We start from the raw sequence: 26,789 nt of genomic DNA on the forward strand, positions 1-26,789 counted from the left end.
ATGCTGTAATGTTTGATGGATAGAGAAAAATCATTTTTTATTTAAATTGTAAGTTTGCTTCAGTTTCAGCTGAATAATTTCTTAATTGGGCCTCTAAAAAGAGAGGCACTTTTTGTTGACCTTTTTTAGTTCAGTGACTCTGCAGAATACAAATCTATGTAGAATAAACTTTCTCACCTCACAATGCGGTCTTTTGGCATCAATAACCCACTCTCATTTCTTTCTTAGCCTCTGCCATGATTACCTCTAAAGTGGCACTGGTCAAACATGAAAACTCTTCTTCATCTTATTATTGTTTTCATTACTTTAGAAGAGGGTTGATCAAAACTGTACTCATTGAAGAATGAAAGCAGTTGCCACACAGATCCAGGATATCAATTAGTGACCAGAATTTTTTTTCTCTCAGAGACCTTTGCAGTTACACTTGGTCTTTAGTCAATCTAGGGTCAGTTAGCTCAGTTGGCTGGAAGGTACTGTCTGAGGAGCTTTGGTAAATTTCTACAGTGTGTGTTCTAGATCACAGCTACAACTGAGCATCAGTGGTGGAGAAGGTGGATGTTTGTGGATGGGACACCAATCAAGTAGACTGCAGTGTCTCGGATGTTGTCAACCTTCTTTACTGTTTTTTGAGCTGAACTCATCCAGGCAAATGTGTAGCATTCCATCATCCCTTCTGTCTTTTGTCTTGCAGATAATGGACAGGCTTTGGGGAGTCAGGAGTTGAGTTATTCACCATAGTATTCCTAACCTCTCACCTGTTCTTATAGCCATTGTATTTATGTGGTGGGCTCAGTTGAGTTTCTGGTCAATAGTTACCTCAAGGATGTTGATAGTGGGGGAATTCAATGATGGTAACACCACTGAATGTCAAGGGTTGGTGGTTAGATTGTTTCTTATTGGTGATGCCATTGCCTGGCATTTGTGTGATACAACTGTCACTTGCCACTTGTCAGCCCAAGCCTCGATATTGTCCAGATCTTGTTGCATTTAAGCATGAACTGCTTCACAATCTGAGGAGTCGTGAATGGTGCTGAACATTGTGCAATCAGGAGTGAACATCTCCACTTCTGACCATATGATGGAGGGAAGGTCATGATGAAGCAGCTGAAAATGGTTGGGCCTTAGAGACTACCCAAATGAACTTTTGCAGAGATATCCTGGAGCTGAGACGACTGACCTCCAAAAAACACAACCTTCTTCCTGTTTGCCAGGTATCACTCCAACCAGTGGAGAGTTTGCCCCTGATACCCATTTATTCCAGTTTTGCTAGGGCTCCTTGATACCAAACTCTGTTGGATGCTGCCTTGATTGATACCAAGGGCTGTCACTGTCACCACACCCGATATGGAAGATTAAGCAATGATGTCACTATTTACGACAGTAGAGTTGAGAGGATTGAAAGGATGAACTTTTCTTTTCTGGGAGGGTTTTAATCAATGGGATTTCCATTAAAATTATAGCCAGGCTATTCAGAGACCTTCCCTTCCCAAACTAGAACCTGTGAAAGTTTGGTGAATTGAGAACTTCAATACTGCACAATTTGTTTTGGATGGGATATCAAGGGATTACAGGACCCTGTTGCAAACAATTTGTGATCAAATAAATGGTGGAATAGGCTCAGTCACATGAGTGGCCTAGTTTTGTTCCAATGTCATTGCAGAAATCCGTTGTGTACATCTTGAAAAAAGTAAGTTGGTTGAGGTGCAACATGCTGGACTACCTCTGATCCTGACACAGTGTTGGAAGCATTTGAAAAACAAATCATCTGTAAGAAAGTGTATTCACCATATTGAAGAATGATTACAATTGAGCACAGTGAAATTAATGCCTTGCATTCTTTCATTTCACTTACCTGAATAACTTTAGGCTTCATTATTCTTTCTATGCCTTTGCAAACTGTATTTTCAACTACTTGCTTGCTAATTTTTATACTTGAAACATTAAATTTAGCAGCATCGATATGAACTCTGAGAAAACAAACATGCTTTACATCCTGCAGCCTTGGAAATCTTTAATGCAAATTCATAAATTACTTACTTCGATTACCAGGAGGGGTTGGCTTAAAGACATTCTCAGTGTTACATAAAGCATAATGGAATGCAATGTAAAAATAAGTGCTTTTATGGAGGACCTTACTCTAGCACTTGGTCCTGAATCATCATAGGAACATTCCCAATTAGATAAAATCTTCTACTTACTTGAGATTTTAATGATTCCAATAGGAATTTGCACAGAACAATATAAAGATCCTTGTGGAAAATGCTTCATACATACATCAAAATAAACAGGTTCAAAGCCCATTTTCTTACATTAATTGATAGTACTCTTCAGTATGCAAGGTCTAATCCAGTTGACTTTCCTACTGTTGTTCCCTGGTAGAAACCAAGGAGTGTTCACATTGACACTGGAATTTATTTTTCTTTAAACAATAATACCAGGACATCTGTCAAAAAGGTCATGTTTGTAAAGTCTCCTCAACATCCTGGTTATGGGTAGTCTGTCCCATTATTGTCAAATTATCCATGGTGCAACATAGAACTAGCATCATTCACACTGTATGAACACACGTAAGTTGATGTCTGGTTAAACAGGCAGGAAAGGTACTTGCTCAAATGAAAAATGACACAAAGCATTGTGGATAATCTAAAATTGACAAGGGTTCAAAGCATGATAAAGCACAATATTATTAATAACAGGGTCCCCGTACACAATTTGAATCTAGTTTGATCTAGATTATAATCTATTAGTTCATCAGAATAGGCTAAGATTTAATTTATTTAATAATTGTTGACTGGAAGGAGCTCCAGGACAACTATTTCATCTTGGGGACATTAGAGAGCCATTTCACAATTTGTAATGTTCAACTGGCTCACAGCTGCCATGCCAGAAGGCCATGCTTCCTTTCAGTCACTCCAGATGAACACATTATTTAGTCTTGCACTATCAAAAAAAAACTTAGTTAATTTAAGCTCCTATTCTTAATGATGGTACTTGCACAGGAGATGTTAAAAGCTCCTGTATACTATACTATTTGGAAATATGACATCCATATTAAAGGATTAATGATTGTGATGCAATTAGTACAAAATTACTGAACAATAATCACCAATCAAAAAGCTCAATGTGCAAAAATTATTTGGGACTATTTGAGTACAATATTATTCTGAAAAGAAACTTCCCTCTTTTGTTTCATTCTTTGATGATAACAAAAATACATGATAAAAAATCTTTGAAGTGCTATAGGATTTCTCCTCCCCCATTTTCAAAAGCAGATTTCTTCAAAAGTGGAGTCCAAATATAGTAAACTGGGAAAAGAGTGTTCTTTGAACATAAATTTGAGAAACTCCCACTCTGTAAAAGCAGGGAAAAACCTGGAGGATGGGTTTTATTCACAATGCTCTGTACCATGGGTTGGCAATATGATGTTAGATCATGCATTCTCTTCAAAAATAACAGAAGATTTAAAGGAAGAAATGAGGGTACTAGGTAAAATGGAAAAGGGATTAAACAGAAAGGAACATATTAGCACATCATGAGTTTATCAATATGGAACTTGAACTGAGTAGGACATCATTTGGTTAAAAAGGGTTGGAGGTGTCCACAAACTGGATTTTAGGTCAACCCAGTTTTTGTTTAGAAAATATCAAAATTGAAAAGTGAAATGATTTATAATTTTCACATTTTGAATATAGAAACAGATGTAGAGACACATTTCAGACAACACTGTAGTCCTGCAATACTGTAACCATGAGCAAAGTAAGTCTAGGTGCTGAGTGTTGGAAAGTTATTCAACTGTGAAGGCCAGTACAGATAAGCTCAATTCCATCAACTGATATCATTAACTTTCTATTATTGTCATTATGTTACAAGCGGGAGCAAGAATTCAAAATGTCCTTTTGTTGTCCCTAGCCCAAAGATGCCAAGCCAATTGTAATATGTTGCAACTTCAACTTCACATGTAAATTTAACATCTGGAACCCTTCTTGGCCGCATTGCTCAGCACCTCATTAAGGAAAAAAAACAGTTTAAGCAATTTGATTATGATCTACATGTCTGAAGTAGAGAAGCATACATACTTAATTTAACTGCAGAATTCCAGTGTGCTAACACTATTCACTAATATGTCCCAAATTGACTGAAGTGTGTGGAGACATATGTTACTATAAATACTTTGAACACTTAGACGTGTATTTCATAAAGGAACAATTTAATTCAAACAAACACTGTGAGTGTAATGAATAATGAGTGTAGATATCATTACATGAGTTATTTGCTTTTGCAGACCTTCACCACACCTGTTTGAAGTGAACTTCTATTAGATTTGTCCATAGTTGATAAAGTAGATGGCCATGTTTGTATATTCCTTTAGAGGAGTAGTTGGGAGAGTGGGTAACAATGTACTTACTGTTTTTGAAGTTCGTCAATGCGATTTCTGGCTGTAGTAATCTGTAAATAACATATGCTCATTAGTGCACTAAACTGAAGACTGACTCAGTTACCTGTGGTTGGATGTTTTGTCCACTTATCTGTCGAATGTTGTGTTCTCCCAGAAGAGCTCAAGGAAAGACAGCTGATGAACCTGCTGGATGAAATTTTGCAAATTGCACATTGTGCACGTCTAGACTAATACTTACAGTGTTGTTCCTCCTTCAATCCTGCAGGATGGCACACTATGAAAATGTAAGGACCCTGGACTGATGACAGCCTGCAGACTGGGCTCAAGAACTGAACTGGACTGTTGTAGCTAGCCTGAAAGCTTTTTGAGGAGGCAGCAGGTTTAACTGGAGACCAATTAAATGTTCAGAAGATGTTGGACCTACAGGGCATAGTAAAGATAAAATCTGTGGAACTGATTTATGACTAATCAAATGATAAACTATCGACACCCTCTTATCTTTGGAGAAAATGTATTTTTGTTTAAACAAAGCTTTTCAAAAAAAAATCATTGATTGTGACCAATTGACCAAATAGTGAGTGGATGCAATTTAGGTAGATTTTGTGAAATGCATTTTCTGTGGCAATAATGGCAAAACAAAATACATATCCACTCACATACCCTGACAGTAATGACTCCTTAATATTTCGGAATCAAATAAATCAGTCTTTAACTGGTGTAAATGATTAAAAACACACAAATCTGTTTTTTGAGTGCATAACATGTATGAATAAGGGCCCAAATTGAAACAAAATCAGATTTATTCCTTCCATATAGACTTGACTTTAAAAATAAGTTGGAAAATGCTGCATGAATTCCTTATTATAACAAGATAACTATAAGGTGTTTAATTCTTTGGCTAGTGGTAAACCAATGACCTCAATCCAAAAGGTTCCTAGCACCAGATCTTACATTGTAAACTCAGTAATGTTCTAATACTGCTGAAGTAGAAAGCAAAGGAATTTTTGTTTTCTACACTGGGAACTATGCTTCATTTAGATGAAGTTAAATATAAACAACTGTATTTTTTTTTCAGTGTTGTCACCTGCTACCGCCTCACTGCATGTTTGATGGTTCCTTGGCTTACCATGCAGCCACCCCATGCATGTTCCAGGCAGGACCCCTACAGCTGCAGAACTTAAAGGGGCTCTGTTTAGTACTTACAACTTAGCCAGTAGCTCCATTCTCTTACGCAGTGTTGTAATCTAAAAGGAATTACAGCAATATGTATTTCAATGGAACACTAAAAACACGGATGTTGTCAGGAAGTAGCCTGCACAATTTTCATTAAAGTACTTCCGAAAAAGAATTTGGTATAAAATAATATGGACAATTCTGTAAAATATTGCTCCCTCATAGAAATATTTACAGTTTTGTGTTTGTTAAGTATATATGATGGAACAAGTTGTTTCAATAATATTTTCATTTTCACTACATGAGCGGAAAAAGGATTAACTCTTGAAATATGATGCTAAATTGATAGGGCTAATTATTGAGAAGAAACACTTCTTTAAATTTATGACTGGCAGTTTATCTTTTCTCTTTGGCCACAATTACTATAAAAATCTTTAGCTCTATCTAATGGACAAGTATCTCCATCTTTTTACTTCTTTCTTCAAAAGAGAACACAGCACCTCAACCATAATATGCAGATTATGGCATGCTATCAAGCGATTGTCCAAATAGAAAGGTTGCTTGTTTTAATTTGTACCATGGCAGTGGGAGATGGATAATTCTGAAGAATGAGACTGCAGTTGGGATTCTTCAATTGGCTTGTTATCCTCCAGTACAATATAGGCTCTATATTGTCCATGAGTACTATACAGTCAGAGCTTCACCATTGAGCATTGCACTTAACAGGAGAGCAAGCCTTACTGTCGATGAGAGACAACCTCTTCCTTATTCTCCTTAAATGTAAAACAGAACTGTGAAACAGCTTTACAAAAGTATTTCATTTTAAAACACGCATGGCTTTCATAAAGATACTACGAAAACATAGGAAACAAGAAAGGTGTGGTTCAAGATAATCTGGTAATCTACTGAAATGGAATACGTTCCACAATGTCAGAGATGGTAAGGTTGTCAAGGCAGTAGCTCAAGGAAAAGTGGTTGTGATATGAAAATAGATAATTAATTTGGAATTTGCTTGATTTCTTTTGCAGATGAAGGAGTGCGTGCACAGAACATGAGACTAAATGGTTGTATTTATTCACTGGATATGGCTGTCACAGATTCGATGAGAAGCTGTACTATGGAAACAATAGGTTTGAGGGGCTGAAGTCTTTCCTCTATTAATTTTATTAATGTACCATATTGTCTTCCTGATCCGCTGAAGAACTCTCTCCTTCTAGTTACATCAAAACGTATGTTGAAAACTGGAAATATTGGAACATGCTATTGAAGGAGATAGAATCACATCCAAAGTTTAGAAAGTTGCAGAATTTGGAGTGGAAATTTCCCTTTTTCCTAAAATATGGGAATGCGTGTATTAGGTAGTGACTAATAATTCATACTTACCTCTGAGAACATTTGCTAAACAACCACCTCTCAGCTCACTAAGAACCAACGCACAGAATGTAACCGAGTTCCTCAGTGAATTACAGTCCTTGACACTGGCATCCTGGTCACCACAAGCTGCCGCCAGCAGCTTCAAGGACAAAGTTCCACTGAATGAAGCCTACTCATGGGATGGGAGTCATAGGAAAAGTTGAGTTAGAACCATAGGGATGGATTGACTTTCAGAGGCTAGATAGTTTGGGTTGGCCACATTCTAAAACATGAGAATGTTCTGAAGGAGTTGAGTGAAGGAGGTTTAAGAGAGATGTGGACCAAGAAGACTAAAAAAAAGTGATGATACCCAAAAACTTGACAATGGAAGACTCTTAGGATCAAATGAAAATAAGAAGCTGTGAGACATGTAAAAAAAAGATCAGAGGACCTGCACTGAGGCAAAGCAGTGAGAGTGACCATCTTCAACTAAGTTTTAAAATACAGCAATTAATTGATTGTAATGCATTGCATGAAAGCATTGCTATGGCCCATTAAAGATGTTTTACAGTTTATGTTTCTCATTTACTTTTTTTTGTAACTTTAGTAACTACTAGATCTAAAATGGAGAAGACGATAGCAAAAAGTTGAGTAATACAGTGACTAGGCAAAATACCATTGTTGGTAATACTTTAAATATCCCTGAAAAAGTTTTTATAGCCCTTATGAAAATCAATATCCCGTATCAATTTTGTCAGTAACATCTTCAAATAATTCCAACAGGTTTGTCAAACATGATTTTCTATTCATAAGTCACTGTTGATTACGTCCAGATTATTTTTGTCTAAGTGTCCATTTTCTATATCTTCTTACAATTAGTATATTGATAAAACATCTTCAGGTTGTAGTTAGTTTTACTTGCCAATATTTTTAATGCCCCTCTCTTTGCTTTGCTAATTTCCTTTTTGATTTCACTCCAGCACTTTCTGTATTCTGTGACACATAGAGGCTTTAGATTTGGCTATGCTGCCCTTTTGCTTTATGGAGACATATTTACTCTGAACACACTTAATCTCCCTTTTGAATATCTCCAACTACTCTAACACCGACATAACTTCAAATAGCTGTTTCTAGACAATTTTTGCTAAATCATTCCTCAGCTTCCTTAAATAAGTCCTATTCCAACTGAAATTTCTAACTGCTGTACCATCTATGTCCTTCTCCATAGTTACGCTAAAACTAACTGAATTACAATCACTACCACTAAAATGCCAGTTCTTCCACCTGCCAAGTTTTATTTCCTAAAGCAATGTCCAGAATTGCATTCTGTTTTGACGTTACATGCTGGCCAAAAGCATTATACTGAATGCAGTTCAAGAATTCTGCTTCCTTAATTTCTTTACACTAAAACTATTCCAGTTAATATTGGGATAGTTAAAATTTCTGACTATTACTTCCCCAATGACTTTGCATTATTGCTTATATAGTTGGTCATCTATCCCTCTGACTGTTTGGCGGTCTATTGTACATGCCCAGAAGTGTGGCAACTCCTTTTTAGTTTGTTAGCTCAATTCACATTGCCTCATTTGACAGTCTCAAACATATCATACCTCTTGACATCTATATCAGTTTCTTTGACCAAAATTGCATACAAGCCTTATAGATTAAACTATCCATTTCACCTGAAATCTCCTCAGTCAGGAATGTTGAACTGCCATTCCAGTCCCACCTAAGGCTATGTTTCTGCAATAGAAATTAGGTTTTACGGCCACTGTTTCTATTTCTGCCATCAGCTCATATACTTTATTTGTTAATCATTTAGCAGAGTTCAGAGACATTGAGCACCATATCTCCTGATGATTATAAGTGAACATGAACAGCACTGGTACAAATTAAGAGAGCTCTATTTTTTAAAAAAAGTTAAACTACAAATCAGTGGGTTGGAGTACATTTATTCGAAATAAAGTATGAATTTTCTCATTTCAGTTGCATTGGAAATTGGATGATATGATATTTCTGGCATTTAACTGATCTAATAGTCTGAGAACAGAATTACAAGAGCTTCTATGTGAATACCATAGTTAGGTGATTTGAATCACTAAATTGTTATCATGCAAAAGGAAACTATTTGGTCCATCATATCGCTCGTTTTTTTCTTCAAATAAGCATCATTACTTATCACCAATTTCCTGTTTTCTCCCTATACCCTTGCGAATAAATCATTCAATACCCTCCTGAATGCCTCAATTGAATTTGCTTCCATCACAATTCCAGGCAACGCATTCCATAACTTAAACTACCTGCAAGGTGAAAAAAATATCTTGCATTTGCTTCTTTTGCAAATCACTTTTAAATCTGTGCCCTCTCATTCTTGTTGCTTTTGTGAGTCAGAACAATTTCTCCCTATCTACTTATATCCAGCCACTCTGCATCAGATCTCCTCTTAGCCTTCCTCTCTCCAAAGAGAAATTCTTCAATACATTCACATAGCTGAAAATTTTCATCGTTGGGACTGTTCTTGAAAATCACTCTGCACTCTCTTAATGCATTCACATACTTTCTCTAAAGTGACAGTCAAAACTCTACACAACATTTCAGTTGCAATTGCTTAATTAAGCTAAATTAATTAAATTAATTTGAGTGGTTTCATTACCACAAATATGCAGTGCACTGATTATTCAATTGTGAGAAGGAACTTTACGTAATTATTATTATTTAGTACCAACAAAGTATGTTGAAACTGGAAGGAACTTCATCTTTAATTGTCTGCTTGTTTGCTTTTAAACGTCTGTCTTTAATTAAATGATTCAAAGATTTGGTACATACCTCATACTTCTGCTTCTTCAGTTTTTCACTCATATCAAATTTTTCAGATTCTAGTTGGCACAGCCAGTCATGTAGTTCCTTGGCCTTTTCCCTGGTAATTTAATAATTGGAGTATCAATCAAAATATCACAGAGAGATCAGTTCTGCCTCCAGGAGCAGTTGGTAATAGCAAAGATAGAAGCAAGGGAAATCAGATGGGTCCCCACCACTTACTCCATTTACAAATGAAGGAGGAGCAGCGGCCTGGACCGGGCAGTCTAGTTCCCTGCAGTAGGGAAACAACAAAACTCAAGTTTGATGGTTTTTGGATTATCAGTAGGCATTACTGTCCAGTTATCCTATATTTTCATTTCCTACACCACATAATCCTGGATGGTTTCACTAAGAAATACCTGTTCAAATGTTTCAAACAGTGCTCTATATGGGAAGGCAAACATTAATTCTGTTGTCAGAACAAAAAGAGTCAAAATTATATGCCTAGTAAGAACATTTGAAATGTGAAAAAGAATAGTTTGGTCATCAAATGTGCTTCTTGCAGTCCATGCAAAACTACCACAGACGTGAATGCCTTTGCACCACCAAGTTCCTGACACCCCATCCCTGTTTCTCCCCATCATGACAAGATCTCTACGCACACTTTCCAATTTCATTATGCGCATGGCAGATAACTCAGGTTAAATAGATAACTCTTTCAGAGGCCTACCATATTTATAATGAACAAAAAGGTGTCTTTCTCTGCTCTACACTTCTACAATAATTATCACAGTCTGTGTCTTGATTTGAAGATCATGTCTCCTCTCAAGGTCATGAGTTTTGGCTGTGGATGTTCATGTGATTGAAAGAGTGAATCCATTGTAGTAGGCCAATACTAGGCTAATCATCGTGTCATGAGGCGTGGACTGCAGGATTTGTTTCTGTTTCTCTCTTTCTCTGCTACTGCTCTACATCATTATTAAGGAGACTGAACTCAAAGCATGACGAAGCTTGATGGATATGTTGTAGACATCTTGGATAATTGGCAGCAATAATTAGACAAAACAGGACCCTCTGAAGGAGATGCCTTTCAGCCAGTTGGACAGACTGTCCGGGCTGCTGTAGACAGTTTTGCAGGAGTTTTGTCTGCATGCGTAGATCTGGTTCCAAGGAGAACATTAGCATCTATTTGACAATCTTCCCATTGAATCCATAAGTTTTGTTCGTGGAATTTCTATGGGCATTATATGTGCCACAAATACATGGTTCAGACCTTGAGATGTATTGATACAAAGTGAATGTTCATCAACAATCACCTGTAAAAATTGGGTGATGCAGATATCACTCATTAATAACATTTGAACCACAGAAGTGCTGGGCAATGACATTGCCAACAAGAGAGAATCTAACCATTAGCCCTTCACAATTCAAGTTATCATTATGGAATCCTTTACTATCAATATCCTGGGGGGTTACCACTGACTGGAAACTGAAATAGATTTGCTGTATAAATAGAATGGCTACAAGAACAGGTCAGGAGCTAGGAATCTTGCAGGGAGTAACTCAACTTCTGACTCCCCAAAGCCTGTTCACCATCTGCAAAGCACTAGTTAGGAGCGTGGTGAAATACTTCCCCTTGACTGGACAAGTGCAGCTCCAAACAACACTCAAGAAAATCAACACCATCTATGACAAAGCTGCCAGCTTGACTGGCACCACGTCCTTTGAATGTTCCCTCCCTCCACCACCATGATCAATAGCAGCGGTCTGTACCATCCACAAGGTGCACTGCAGAAATCCATCCAACCACCTGCAACAAACACTTCCTTCTAAACCCATGACCACTCCAATCCAGAAGGACAAGTGTAACTGATACATGGGAACATCATCACATTCAAGTTCCCCTCCAAGACACTCACCATCCTGACTTGGAAATATATCACCGTTCCTTCATTGTTGCTAGGTCAAAATCCTGGAATTCCCTCTGTAATGCCATTGTGGGTCTAACTACAGCAGTTCAAGATGGCAGCTCACCACCACCTTGTGAATGGAAAATAGCAATGGGCACTAAATGCTGGCCCCAGCCAGTGAAACCGACATACCATGAATGAATAAAAAACATTCAATGATGTAATCTGGGAGGTGCTAGTGCTTTGATCTCGGATTCGACCAGATGGTTTTGTAATTATCCTTCCCGCTGAAAAGGATGTTTCTCATATGGAGGCCACACTGAGCACATTTTGTCAGTGCAAGGAAGAGACTATTTACATCGGCTATTTCTATGCTGTTTGGCGTGATCGTTTCTCTTTTTATTTTATCAAGGATGGAATAGAACTTTTCCTTAACATCCTCACCTGAACATAATGGCTGACGATATTGTCATATTGACTACAGCTGAGTTGTAGGTAAAGAGCTGTGAACCTTTCATTTACACAACTGTGGACTTCTAGTAGTGTGTCCAAGATCCTATTTGGATGGCAGAACCCACTCAATGAACACGAGGGTCACTGCTAGTCTTTCCTTTCCAGTAAAAGGTGCATGTTCCTTGACCGGCCCTCTACAAGAAGGCATATCTCAAATAGGAGTCTTGACAGCTCATGGGATACAACTGTAGTTCTTCCTAAGATTAACCAGGAGTTGCAAAATTCCAAGTTGCAAAATTAGCATTTTATTTATTTGACCATGAAGATAGTGATCTCATTGGTTATAATTCCCATTTTGATGAAACATTAGAGAGCCATTTTTTCTGGCCCTTTTCCTAGTCCCTTTCCATTTTGGGTGAGCAAAGGGTGCTCTGAAGAGGAAAACTAAGTCACAGACACTGCTGTGAAAGGCACCTCTGCCCCAACGGATGTGCACAATGACCTTCATATGTCTGATGCCCCCGTGCAGATTCTTGATTGGTAACTCCCACGTTCAGAGTGACCTGAACTCCAATCTCCTGTTTCACAGGATTTTGTAAACAGATCCTGGTAAAGTCAGGCACTTGACTTTGTTAAACAGGGGGACATTAGGAGCCAGCATATTCCACATGATCTTGACAAGTTAATCATCAGGTCTCACTGCAATGTTGATCCAGGATGACGAGAACTCCCTTGCCAATGCAATATTCACTTATTTTTTCCGTGATGAGATGCCAAATCTTCCTTTGCCTTTTCTATGTTGAGAACTTACAGCACCACACTTCAACTGCCTCCACTTCTGACTCTAATGCCCTGAGGGGCATTGCCAGGAGCAAGCACCTTCTACTGGTATATGCTCAAGGATTCACTGGAGCACACAAACTTGTGCACCACATCAAAGTGGCGAGCCATGAAGGACTATGATAGCACATGAAATTAAGGAAACTGACTAATATCATTTAGCCCACTGTCTTGTTTCTTAAAATGAGTTGAGCATATTTTCTTTTAAAGAATACCAACTGGTTCACAAGTAATTAATTATAGTACTGGAAAATGGAAAGAACCAATCTAGACAAAAGCTCAGTTGAATGGAGATATTCCTTCTTAGCCCAACAAATTTTCACATAACATAATTAAGTTAATTCACAATATCATTGTAGCAAGTACAAAAGAAAGGGAAGCTTTCATTAAAAATTAAATAGAAACAAATTTGCAAATACTGACCTAAGCTTGTCTTCATTAAGGTGATCAATGTTGAGTGGCTTGCGCCTTTCTGCAAGGATTTTCCTCTTCTTTTCCCTTTCAGTCTGTTTCTTCCCTCTCTTCTGATCAGCCTAATTAACAATTTAATTAAAGTGTAAGATAGTTTCACTTAAATTTCAAACATCAGGGATGCATGAGAGAGTTTGCAGATCTATTAATTTTTCAACCGGTTTATTCCAGCAATTTTACACCAGCTACCATATGGAATTGATTGGGATTTCCTGGTGCATGTTTTTGAGCGCATAAGTTATTTGTTTTAATTGTCAGAAAATACTTTACCAGGCATGTGGAATTTACTAATGAGTGTACAGTATACAAGAGGAATGTTAGATTTTAGGTTAGAAGTGCAGGTCAAACTTCTTGGACTTTGTTAAAGGTGGGTCCCTGAAGAAATACCTCTCTCCCTTTAGGCCACCTTAACTTAGAAATGAAGCTTTATTGATCCAATATTCACTCTCCACCATCCTTTAACTGAGCTTTTATCGTGTGTAGTGCACCCAAAGTGGAGGCTCTGAACTAAACAGTCTCCATAGACAAAAAAGGGATACAAGGGTATACATTATAATGGATTCATTTGTTGGCATTTTACCCTGGCAAGGTAGCTGCTGTATTGAGCACCCATGCTGCTCAGAGCCTTCTTCTTCTTGGCATCATCATCAGCCCTCCTCCTGGCATCCTCCTCTTCCTTTCTTGCTTTCTCCTCCTGTTGAACACATTGGACATTATACATTTTGCTGAGCAAGAAGTAGAGCTCAGAACAGAATGTGAGGAATTTCAAATCTTTGAATTTAAAGAGGTAGACAAAAACTCATTTTTATTAATATCAGCAATGTCCCAAAGAGATTTGCATACAATCAGTACATCAGCATGCATTCTGACATGTGTGAGACTGCAGATGCAAAATGTTCCTCTGAGGCAAATGTCAGCTAACACCAAGGTGTCCCTGAAACGATAACCCACCATGTGTATTCGGCAGAGCAGAGGTAAGAATTAAAAGGCAGGAAACAAATTTACAACCCATTATCTCTTTATTGATCATAAACATGGTCTCCAGTGTTTCTCCTATTTGACAGCCATGAGTTGACCTCATGTTTTCTTAAGAATGTAAGAGTTAGTCCTTTATTACATATAACATTAAGTTGATGTGAATCTAACCAGGTCAAAGCCAACAGTATAGATTGACTTACCATCTGCCTGGCCTGACGCTCCTTTTCCTTCTCAGCACGAATTCTTTGCTGTTCAGCTCTTTCTGCTCTGCGTTTTTCCTGTTGGTTGGAGAAAAGTATAGAGAGGATTTGTATTTACAAAGTTCTGAGACAGCGCCTTCTCATTTCCTATACTTTTGTAGGGGAGCTGAGCCTATTAGCACTAGGCTACTAATCCAGAAACCTCAATAATGCTCTGGGGATTGAGGTTCAAATCCCAACTTGGCAGATGGTGGATTTGAAATCACTAAAACAAAAATTCTGGAATTAAGAATTTAATGATGATCATGGCAATGTTGAAACTATATTTTCATGGTTGATTGTCAGAAAAATAACCCATCTTGTTCACTAATGCTCTTTAGGGAAGGAAGCTTACTTTGTTTTGCCTACTCCAATCTCTCAGAAATATGGTTGACTCTTATGTGCCCTCTTGGCAATCAGGAATGACCAATAAATGCTGCCCTAGTCAATGACACCCACATCCTGTGAATGAATTGGCAAAAAAAAGTTCAGAAAGTGACAGTGCACTTTTCACCATGTCTCTGTGGCCAAAGTGCATCTTTACTGTTGCATCATACATAGAAACATAGCAGGGTTAGCCATTTGACTTCTCAAGCATTCATTATGGTAAAGCTGATCATCTAGCTCATTACCCTGATACTGCATTACCCCACATCCCTTGGTGTGATAAGCCAGAAGAGCCATATCTACCTACTTCTTGAAAACACAATGTTGTGGCCTCAGCCTCTTTCTGTGGCAGCGAATTCCTCAAGCTCACCACTTTCTGAAGGAATTTCTCCCTTTCTCAGTCCTAAAAGGTTTACATCTTACTTTTCAAATATGATCCCTGGGTTTGAATGCCCCCACTACTGGGAACATCCTTCCTGCATCTACATTGTCTAGTTCTGTTAGAATTCCATATGTTTCTATGAGATACACCCTCGTTCTTCTAATCTCCAGTGAACACTAACCTAACTGATTAAATCTCTCCCCATTTGCCAGTACTGCCATCCTGGAAATCATTTTGGGGAAACATTTGCTGCACTCTCTCTACAACAAGATCATTATTCCTCAGTTAAGGAAACCAAAATTGCACACAATATTCCAGGGTTCGCCTCACCGATGCCCTGTATAGTTGCAGCAAGACATGCTTGTTCCTGAACTTGAATCCACTCGCTATTAAGGCTAACATACTGTTTACCATCTTCACTACCTGCTGTACCTGTATGCTTACTTTCAGTAACTCGTGCACAAAGACAGCCAAGTCTCTTTGAACATTCACCTCTCTCAATTTACAGCCAATTAAATAATAATCTGCCTCCATATTTTTGCTACCAAAGTGAATCACCCCACATTTATCCATGTAATATAGCTTCTGCATGCACTTGCCCATCAACTCAGCCCATCCAAATCACACTACAACATCTCTGCAACTTCCTCATAGCTCACACCTCCAACTAACTTTGAGGCATCTACAAGTTTTGACATATTACATTTAGTTCCCTCGCCTAAATAGCTGGGGTCCCAGTACCGTTTCGTCCAGCCCCCTACTAGTCACAGCCTGCCATTCAATAAAAGGCCCATTCACTCCCACTCTTTGTTTCCTATCTGCTAAAATTTCTATCTATCTCAACACACTCTGCCAATCCCACGTACTTTAATTTTACTTATGAATCTCTTATGTGGGACTGATTAATTCCAATAGTTACGTCCTTGAAGATTTCTAGTAGGTTTGTCAAGCATGATTTCCTTTTTGTAGAGCCATACTGACTGCGTCTGATACTATCACTGTTTTCTGAGTGCTCTGCCATAAAATCCTTGACAATGGATTCTAGCATCATCCCCATTCCTGACGTCAGGCTCACGGGTCCATAATTCCCTGTTTTCTCTGTACCTTCCTTTATTAAATAGTATTAGCTACTCTCCAGTCTCTAAGGACTATTCCACATTCTAAAGAATCTTGTAAGGTGATGACCAATGCATTCACTACTTCTAGGACCACTTCCTTAAATACTCTGGGATGGAGATTATCAGATTCTGGGGATTTATCAGCATTTCATCCCATAAATTTCTCCAATGTAATTTCTGCATTGATATAGATTTGCTCTAGTTCCTCCCAATCACTAAACCCTGTATTCCCCATCATTTCTGGTATGTTATTTGTATCCTCCTTTGTAAAGACTGAAGTATGAATTCAGTTCATCAGCCATTTCCTTGTCCTCATTTTAAGTTCCCTCATTTCTGACTGGAAGGGGCCTACATTAGCCTTCACCAATATTTTTCTATTTACATATCTACAGAAACTTGAAATATTAATTCTTATACTCCCTGCAAGCGTACTCTCATATCCAATTGCCCTTCTTAATAAATCTCTAGGTCCTTCTTTGCTGAATCCTAAACTGTTGTCAATCCTCAAGTCTATTATTTTTCCTGCCAATGTTTATGCTTCTTTTGTATATCTCATGCTAATTCTAACCTCCCTCACAAACCATGGTTTGGCCACTCTTCTCGTAGCACTCTTGCACCAGACAGGAATAAACATTTCTTCTAGTTCACCCATTTGCTCTTTGAATTTTGCCTTTGCCTGTAGACTGTTCTTCCTTCTAGCAACATTTCTCAACACATCATAGCAGCACATTTCTATTGTGCACATTGACAAAACTGCTCTGTGTGTGATATAATCATACGACAATATCAGGGATACAGTCGCAATTTGACATGGCACTTAGAGCATCAGATGACACCAAGCATAATTTGAGTATTGCTAGTTACTGAAGGAGCCCATGTGCAAATGCAACAAGACCTAGACAATAATCAGAATTGGGTTGACGAGTGGCAAATAACATTCACATCACACAAAAGGCAGGCAACAATCATTTGCAATCAAGAAAAACTTAGCCATCTCCCTTAACATTTAATGGCATTTCATCACTGAACTGCTCATTATCAACATCTTGCACATTACCATTGTTGGGAACTGAACTGAACCAGAATTATAAATACTGTGACTCCACAGATTAGAGACTGGGAATTCTGAGATGAATAACTCACCTCCTGACCCGCAAAGCCTGAGTACCATTTACAAGGCACAACTTGGGAGTGTGATGGAATTCTGTCCATTTACCTGGATGTGTGCAACTCCAAAAGTCATTCAAGAAACTTGATAACATCCAGGTCAAAGTAGCCTGCTTGACTGGGACCACTCAGCAGATATTCGCCCACTTTACCACTGACACACAGCGACAGCAGTGTGTAACATCACAGGATGCCCCACAGCAACCTACCAAATCTTTCAACAGCATCTTCCAAACCCTTGATTTCTACAATGTAGAAGGACAAGGAATGTCGAGTAATGGGAACATCACCATTTGAAAGCTCCACTCCATATGAACTTGGAACTGGGTGTTCCTTCAATGTCACTCAGTCAAAATCTTGGAAATCTCTACCAAACAGAACAGTGGGTGTACCCACAACACGTGGACTGCATTGGTTAAAAAATTGCATCACCACGATCATTTCAAGGGAAATCAGAGATGGGCATTAAATGCTGGCCCAGCCAGTGAGACCCACATCCTATGAACAATTTTTAAAAAATTTAAACTGTATCCATGGTGCCTCCTTGATAGATATTCACTTTGTTGCTTTAATATCAATACAACACTCACAATCCTCTCTTTCAGAGCAATCAGTTCCTCTTCTTCCTTCTTCCTATTCTCAAAATGAAGATCAATCAGGGCCTGTAGCTCAATCAGATCTTTGTTCTGACGCTTTTTCTGGATGTCCTAAATACGACACAAACACAGAAAAATCAGAGCAATAGAATAAAAATCAGATCACAACTGAGTCATATACCACAAGTGAACAATACAGAGGAGGGCACAATGCTAATATATCTATACTATGATTTTTACTCCTTCTGAATCTCTAGAAATGTACTAATTAATACAAATGTAACAGATATCATCAAAATCATATTGAGTGCAAAGTATAGTCCAGGAACTGTTGTATTAGACAAACACATTAATCTATTATTATGCAGGCACCTTATATATTTGATATATTCAAAGTTTACAACTAATTTGTTTTGGAGAAACAAAGCTATTTACTGCTAAGGATGCTCACTTGATAACTTTATAACGTCTTTCAAGTATAGGAGGCATGAACTTACTGCTGACTTAAAGGAACTTCATTCAGTAATTTTCTCTAATAACTCTGAATAACTGGTTCATTACATCACTTCCCAACTGTAATGACCTGAAAGAAACAAAACCTCTTTGAGGCCATCTATTACTAGGATGTTCATGATGTATTGGAGATCACAAATGTTTAAAAATTGCAAATGAGACCTGGATCAAGAAGTCCCACTCCTATTTCTAACTGATCCCATCTTTGCTGAGAAAGGAAGAGAGTGGGATGTCACCCATGATTAAATCCAAACTCAGCATGACCAACTAAACATGGTACTCAGATTGTGTTTCCCTCAAAGTGATCCCATTTTTGCAAGGGTTTTAACCACTCTGTGGCAATTGTGAACTTTAAGAATCGTGAAAACTCTTGAAGGGAGGAGATGATCTGTGGAAGTGTCAAATGGTCTGGTTATTTGAATCCCCAGTCCTTTATGAACTACACTAGCTGTTTGTTGTCATTTTTCCAAGGGCAATCATTATGTAATCCTTTCCGTTTCACAGTTTCCATAACTCAGTATTGGCTCATTAAAGTGTTGCAAGTTCACAGTTGATTGGCAACTCAAAAAGGTTATTAAAGACTGTTTATCTTTAATGCATCTTTATGAATGTTTATATTGGATTAAGGTCTTGCGGAACTTATAGTCTTTTGAATGGGCTTCCATGAGTGGAAGTTTTTGTTAGCTATAGTAAAAGGTAACAGTGGACATTTTGAACTCCATTTTACTTAATCTAGACATTATTTCTGACGTCGATTACTACCTGAATGGCAATAAATTGGGAGAGGGGAGTGTGTAGCCGGACCTGTGCGTCATTGTGTACCAGTTGCTGAAGGTAAGCATGAGGGTGCAGCAGGTGGTAAAGAAGGCAAATTGTATGTTAGCCTTTGTTGTGAGACGTTTCGAGTACAGGAGCAGGGATGTGTTGCGGTAGTTATACAGTACGTTGATGAGGCCACACCTAGAATACAGTTTTGGTCTCATTTTCTGTGGAGGGATGCTCTTGCTCTCAAGGGAGGCAGAATAAGAGGTGCTGCTCCTCCAGTTGTGGGGGGTGTCACTGAAACCTGACTGCCCCAGGTGACCCATTGTCTCTGCATGCTCCTGCCCCACTGAACTCGTCTCCTCTTAAATTCACTCTGTTTTCTCCCAACCTATGTCCAGGACACCAGCCACACCCTCCACCGCCTCCAAAACTTGCAAGTACCTGATTCCCCAACACCTCATCTTCGCTATGGACCTCCAATCCCTGTACACTTACACCCATCACATGGATGGTCTAAAAGCCGTCCACTTCTTTCTTTCCCACAAGCCCAACCAGTCCCACTATACCAACACCCACATCTGCTTAACCAAACTCGTCCTTACCCTTAAACAACTTTTCCTTTAACTCCTCCCACTTCATACAGACTAAGGGGGTGGACATGAGCACCCACATGGGCCCACGCTGTACCCAGGATAGTAGGATACATGGAACACTTCCTTTCCTGCTGTTACACTGGCACTATCCCCCATCTCTTCCTCCTCTACATTGATAATTGTATCGGTGTTGTCTCATGCTCCCAACAGGTGCTTGAATAGTTCAATTAATTTTACTAACACCTTTCACCTCAAGTTCAGATTCACCTGTACCATCTCCAATACCTCCCTCTCCTTCCTGGACCTCTCCATCTCCATCTTTGGTGACCACTCCAAAACTGGCATGTTTTAAGCCCCCCAACTCCCACAGCTATCTGGACTTGCTCACCTTCCTGCAAGAATGTGATCCCCGACTCCCAATTCCTCTGCCTGCACCTCATCTGCTCCCAAGATGGGGCATTCCACTACTGCATATCCCAGATGGCCTCGTATTTCAAGGACTGCAGCTCTTTCTACCCCACTCCCCAACCAGTGATTGAAATGCCCTCGCCCGCATCCCTTGAGTTTCCAGCACCTCTGCCTTCATATTCCCCACACCCCCACCAAAAATAAAGACAGAACCCCCTTTGTCCTCATACCACCCCACCAACCTCCACATCCAACTGTATTGGAAAAGTGATAGGAATAGGAATAAACCATTTGGCCCCTCAAGCTTGTTCCACCTTACATCAGATTTGTCCTAATCTGCAACCTAACTCCCATCTTCCATAATACACTTAGATAACAAAAACTATCAATGTCGGATTTAAAACTTCCAACTGATTTCCTAATTTCTACAATTCTTTAAGTAAAGTTTCCAAATTTTACTCCCGGAAGGTCTGGTCCTCAGGTTTAGATTATGCTTCTTCGTCCTGGAACTCACAGCCAGTGAGAGTAGTTTTCCCATATTTAATCCATTAAATTTGTAAAAACTTCCATCCAATCACCCTTCGTCCTTCTAAATGCCGGAGAATACAACACTTGTTTGTGTAGTTTCTGAAATTTAATCCTTTTCGTCCAGGCATTTTCTCATAAACTAATGTTGTACTTTACGTGTGCACTTCCCAAGACCATACATGTACTTCCTTAGTTTGGTTTCCAGAACTGTTCAGTTTCCTTTAATCATTGTCTAGCTGAAACATGACTTTACTCCTTAATAGTCTGATCTCCTCAACAAAGCGATCAGTGTTCCATTAATATTTTTGTTATTTTTGGTCATTGTTCATGACACTTTAAGGATTCATGTAAGTAGCTCCCTAAGCAATTTTTTAACCCCTACTGTTTCTAGCTTTACACCATTTGAAAGAATTTGTTTTGGGTCTTGGCTGGTGACCCCATTGGGGCCTAAATTGAAATCCATTTTGTCACAGTTTTCCCCATTCATGTCATATAAATACCCCCACTTTGTAATTTTACACTTGCATCTATATTGCTTACATGACACTTTCATGTAGATATTCTGAAAAGATAGAAATAATGGCTCAAAGAGATTTTTGAACTTGTATCGTGATCTCATTGCTCCTTTTCTAGACAGGGAGAAAAACAATTATGCAGGATTTCTCCCTTCAGTACCCGTTACTGAGATGTGCACTTCCGGATATTGGTCAATGATACAATCTAAATTGGCATTATCTTGACAGGATTACATAGTATACTGAAGCTAATTTTCTGCTTTCATTCATAACATTTTAACCCTTTATTAAGCTTCAGTGAATTGCTGCTGGTTGTAGTCCTTGCACCTTGTTGAATACCTCCCTATAGGTGAGGAGTGGCGACTGCTTTGAGAAAGTAGAAAAAGTAGCTCTTCACTAAAGAATGATGAACTTACAATTATTGCCAACATTTGATAATGGATGTTAATGAATAAAAAAAATTTCAAGAAGCCATCGATGAAAAAGCAAGCATGTCAGTCATGAATCATTTGTTGGATAATTTCCTGTACTCACATCAAAGTCAACTTTCTCTCCTTCTGGGATTTTGGGAGCAGTCAGCCTGTTAAAAATAAAGTAAGTAATGATACCTAGAACTTAGACTACAAAAGTTTTGGAAATGTTTTGGAAATTATTTCTTCATTTTGGTGAAAGATGTGTGTACTCTGGGGAATAAAACATTTTCAGTTTCAATTATCCTAACTTCTATTCCCATGGCTCTGTATTGATTACTTTTACTCACCACCACACTATTTTTTTTCACATTAAAGACTGCACCAACTTTCCAGATATGTGGGAAAATCTGATGGTCAGGGTTTGTCCACCCATTACACTAGCCTATACAAAGCCCTGAGATTTTCAAAGTCACAGAAGTGATAATGACACCCTCTATTTAAAAGTCATCATTGTGGTTCCTTGCAATGTTGCTATAATCCTATTCAGCGTCTTTCAGATCCACATATTGTCATTGTAGTCCCCACAATAATGCAATGTCCCTTCAGTTGTCTGGGTTAGTTCAGCAGGTCACTTTATTCTCAACCCCCAACCAAGGTATACCAAGAAAGACAGGGCAAGGTAATGAAAAGGAAACACAAACAAAGAGAAGAAAAAGATATGACGAGAAGTCTAACACTTTTGCACTCCAATAATGGGGCGTGCTCAAAGTGAACAAATATCATAGAATTAAAGTTAGTTCCTTCGAGCAATGTTCAATGCAGAAAACATGGGGAATCACATGCATTTGTCTGGAACTTAGAAAGAGACAGCCATTAAAGGTCAGATAGAGGTAAGGGTGAAGAGAACGGTGAAGAGAGAGTGAGACGGATGGCAAATAAATAAGGACGGAAGCAAAATTTTAAACCAGCAGAAGTGGGATGGAAAAAAACAACAGAAAGAAAAGGAAGTACGGTCTGAGAGAAAGACATATTAAACAAGGAACTGAAGGAGAAGTAAGAGAAAGAAGAGGGCCTACTCCTCCATTAAATAAACCTTCAAATTGTAACAAATCACTACTCACTTCATCCTTGGCTTCTCCTCCTCTGTAGAAAAATAAAAAAAACCGAAAAAATAAATTAGATACATGATCCAAAATCAAAAACAAAGTACAGCATCAAAATATTGTATTTTTAAAAATCTACTGCGTTGCAAATAAAATTATATGTTTCTTCTCAATTTTTTCTTTAATTTCCTGAAGGTGTTGACTCCTTGTTGGGACAGTCCTGCAGATGATGGATATTGTTCAATATCCGCACCAAATGCCAATTATTCAAGTGTGATTATTTATCAGTGTATAAGAGCAGTCTACTCATTCACAGCAACAATCAGAGCTGAACCTGCTCCCATATGCACATATGATTCTCTCTCACAGACGTTTTCTATCATCTATTCTGGAATAGCAGTCAGAAACTAGGGGCCTGACTAATAATTTCTTCCTGGCCGATTAAGTGTTACCAAATATCTGAAACACTACCGAAACATAAGTCAACAGCTTTAGAACAAAATAGGAGCTGGGGAGGAAAATAAATAACAATTAAAAACACCGAGGAGATTACATTAACAAAATAGAACAGTGGTTTATCATTTTCAATAAAGTCAAAATTAACAAAATTGTGAGTTAAAGAGTGGCTGTGCTCTGGTTTGTCTGGTATGGCTAGGTAAGTCAATAGTTAACATACCAACAAAAATAAAATTGATTTTTAATAAGAACTCACAGGGAATGAGGCACTTCACAGATTTGATCAATTTTTCAAAGCATGGTGTATTTTATTCAGTTTTCAGCAGCAGAATATTGTGATTCTAGGATTCTCAAATTGTTAAATGTTAAAAGAGGTCAATTTTTATAAATTAATATTAATGGCAGACTTATCATCTGCTAATCCGGGGAATTAATCTGGTATAACAACAAAGAAAAGAACCTATGAACGGAGGCTCTATATTTCTACCATCCACCTGTAAACACAGCTAACAGCGAAATGCTCTCTCACTCATAACTTTAACCTCACTGTCTTGCCTGTAGTGACTGTAACAAGGTCAGCCAGTTGGACCGCATAGAAAATGAGTTCCTTGATTGGGGCTGCTAATCAGGGAGCCCTGGCTGATAGACAAAAACAGGAATTCAGACATCCTGCTCACTCTGAGATCTGGCTTTGAGAGAGCTGTATCAGTGTCGAGGACACTGCATGTGTAAATAAAGGGTGATTTGGTGACACGATACTGACCTCTGTGCGGAGTTATTTCATTGCCTGGTAGAAGAACCTAAGTATTCAACAATCATGAAGTTTTTAAAAATTAGCTTTTGATGTTATAGGTGTTTACCCAATTAAATCACATATACTTTGAATAGCTTGAATTGAAGTTGTGTGTTGTATTTGTTTTGCCTCATTTGTTTACTATTTTGTGTACTGTGTTGGGGTCTTTGCCCAACATTAGTCTTAATTGCAACATCCGAGTAACGCCTGTAGCCTGATATAACTTCTTCCTAGTTTCCAAGCCTTAGGTACTGTGTATATGGAACAACAATCCATCAAATTGTTCTCACTGCCACAACTGTTATTCAGCTATAGGTTGAGGAAGTCATGACGACAATAATGTTTGACATGAAATTAGTGCATTTGTCTTTTGCATCATCTATTCCAGTTTACAAGTCATTGGAGGTAATGGGAACTGCAGATGTTGGAGAATCCGAGATAACAAAGTGTAGAGTTTGATAAACACAACAGGCCAAGCAGCATCTTAGGAGCACCAAACCATCATCTCCCAAACCATCCACAACCTCATCACCTCAGGTGACCTCCCACCCACAGCCTCCAAACTCATTGTTCCCCAACGCCACACCACCTGCTTCTATCTCCTTCCCAAAATCCACAAACCTGCCTGCCCTGGTCAACGCATTGTCTCCACCTGCTCCTGCCCCATCGAACTCATCTCCACCTATCTGGACTCCATCTTCTCCCCCTTGGTGCAGGAACTCCCTGCCTGCGTCTGTGACACCACCCACGCCCATCGACCTCCTCCAGAACTTCCAATTCCCCGGTCCCCAACACTTCGTTTTTACTATGGATGTCCAGCCACTATACACCCGCATTCCCCATGCACATGGCCGAAAGGCCCTCCACTTCTTCCTGTCCCACAGGCCCAACCAGTCCCCCTCTACTGACAGCCTCATCCAACTAGCCGAACTTGTCTTCACCTTCAACAACTTCTCTTTTGATTCCTCCCACTTCCTACAGACAAAGGGGGTGGCCATGGGTACCTGTATGGGCCCAAGCTATGCCTGCCTCTTTGTAGGTTACATGGAACAATCCCTCTTCCGAAGCTACACTGGCTCTAAACACCACCTCTTCCTCCGCTACATTGATGACTGTATCGGTGTCGCCTCATGCTCCGACGAGGAACTCGAACAGTGCATCCGCTTCACCAACACCTTCCACCCCAACCTCAAGTTCACCTGGACTATCTGTAACACCTCCCCCACCTTCCTGGACCTTTCTATCTCCATCTCAGGCAACCACCTAGAAACCGATATCCATTTCAAGCCCACCGACTCCCACCAACCTTCTTGCAAAAATGCCATCTCCTATTCTCAATTCCTTCGCCTCCGCTGCATCTGCTCCCAGGATGAGACATTCCACTCCTGTACATCTCAGATGTCCTCATTTTTCAAGGTCCGCAACATCCCCCCCCACCCCCCGCAGTGGTCGAGAATGCCCTCAACCGTGTCTCCCATATTTCCCACAACTCAGCTCTCATGCTCTGTCCCCACAATAACAACCAAAACAGAATCCCCCTCGTCCTCACATACCACCCCACCAACCTCTGGATCCAACGCATCATCCTCCGACACTTCCGCCATCTGCAATCCAACCCCACCACCAAAGGCATTTTTTCCTCCCCACTTTGTCTGCTTTCCTGAGGGACCACTCTCTCCGTGACTCCCTTGTCTGCTACACACTCCCCTCCAACCCCACCACACCCGGCACTTGTCCCTGCAACTGCAGGAAGTGCTACACCTGGCCCCATACCTCCTCCCTCACCCCCATCCCAGGCCCCAAGAAGACTTTGCACATCAAGCAGATTTTCACCAGCACCTCTGCAAATGTGGTATACTGCATCAGCTGTACCCATTGTGGCCTCCTCTACATCGGGGAAACCAAGCAGAGGCTTGGGGACCACTTTGCAGAACACTAATGCTCGATTCGCAATAAACAACTGCACCACTCAGTCACAAACCATTTCAACTCCTCCTCCCATTCCTCAGATGACATGCCCATCCTGGGCCTCCTGCAGTGCCACAACGATGCCACCCGAAGGTTGCAGGAACAGCAACTCATATTCTGCTTGGGAACCCTGCAGCCCAATGGTATCAATGTGGATTTCACAAGCTTCAAAATCTCCCCTCCCACTACTGCATTCCAAAACCAGTCCAGCTCATCCCCACCTCCTTAACAGTTCATCCTCTCACCTATCCCTTCCTCCCACCTCAAGCCGCACCCCCTTTTCCTACCTAATAACCTCATCCTGCCCCCTTGACCTGTCCATCCTTTCCGGACTGACCTATCCCCTCCCTACCTCCCCACCTACACCTCTACTGGCTCCATCCCCACCTCTTTAACTTGACTGTCTCCGCTCCACCTATCTTCTCCTCTATCCATCTTCGATCCACCTCTCCCTCCCCCTTTCTGATGAAGG

At 39.5% G+C, this 26,789-nt stretch overlaps 2 protein-coding genes across 16 annotated transcripts in view; one reads left to right on the forward strand and one right to left on the reverse strand.

Moving 5' to 3' along the window:
* Positions 1-7,521, forward strand: part of LOC125459252 (uncharacterized) — an 80,684-nt gene extending 73,163 nt beyond the window's left edge. For 3 of the 5 annotated variants that reach the window (XM_048545443.2, XM_048545447.2, XM_048545446.2), the window contains one exon: positions 6,598-6,707. Coding sequence is in view for 2 of the 5 variants with exons in the window: in XM_048545445.2 (XP_048401402.2) it covers positions 6,598-6,713 (116 nt within the window). In the remaining 3 variants the exon portion in view is untranslated. Of the gene's footprint in view, positions 1-6,597 lie in introns of all 5 variants that reach the window. The other 2 variants (XM_048545445.2, XM_048545448.2) reach the window with 2 other exon arrangements.
* tnnt3a (troponin T type 3a (skeletal, fast)) overlaps positions 1-26,789 on the reverse strand; it is a 39,451-nt gene that overhangs the window by 1,128 nt on the left and 11,534 nt on the right. For all 11 annotated transcript variants that reach the window (XM_048545462.2, XM_048545460.2, XM_048545461.2 and 8 more), the window contains 8 exons: positions 23,119-23,140; positions 22,119-22,164; positions 18,257-18,373; positions 14,574-14,651; positions 13,976-14,089; positions 13,348-13,457; positions 9,749-9,839; positions 4,406-4,446 (listed from right to left, as the gene is read on the reverse strand). In XM_048545462.2, the coding sequence (XP_048401419.2) occupies positions 4,406-4,446; positions 9,749-9,839; positions 13,348-13,457; positions 13,976-14,089; positions 14,574-14,651; positions 18,257-18,373; positions 22,119-22,164; positions 23,119-23,123 (602 nt within the window). In that variant the 5' untranslated portion in view covers positions 23,124-23,140. The remainder of the gene's footprint in view (positions 1-4,405; positions 4,447-9,748; positions 9,840-13,347; positions 13,458-13,975; positions 14,090-14,573; positions 14,652-18,256; positions 18,374-22,118; positions 22,165-23,118; positions 23,141-26,789) is intronic.

Source organism: Stegostoma tigrinum, chromosome 17 (assembly GCF_030684315.1).
Source record: "Stegostoma tigrinum isolate sSteTig4 chromosome 17, sSteTig4.hap1, whole genome shotgun sequence".
Taxonomy (NCBI): Eukaryota; Metazoa; Chordata; class Chondrichthyes; order Orectolobiformes; family Stegostomatidae; genus Stegostoma; species Stegostoma tigrinum.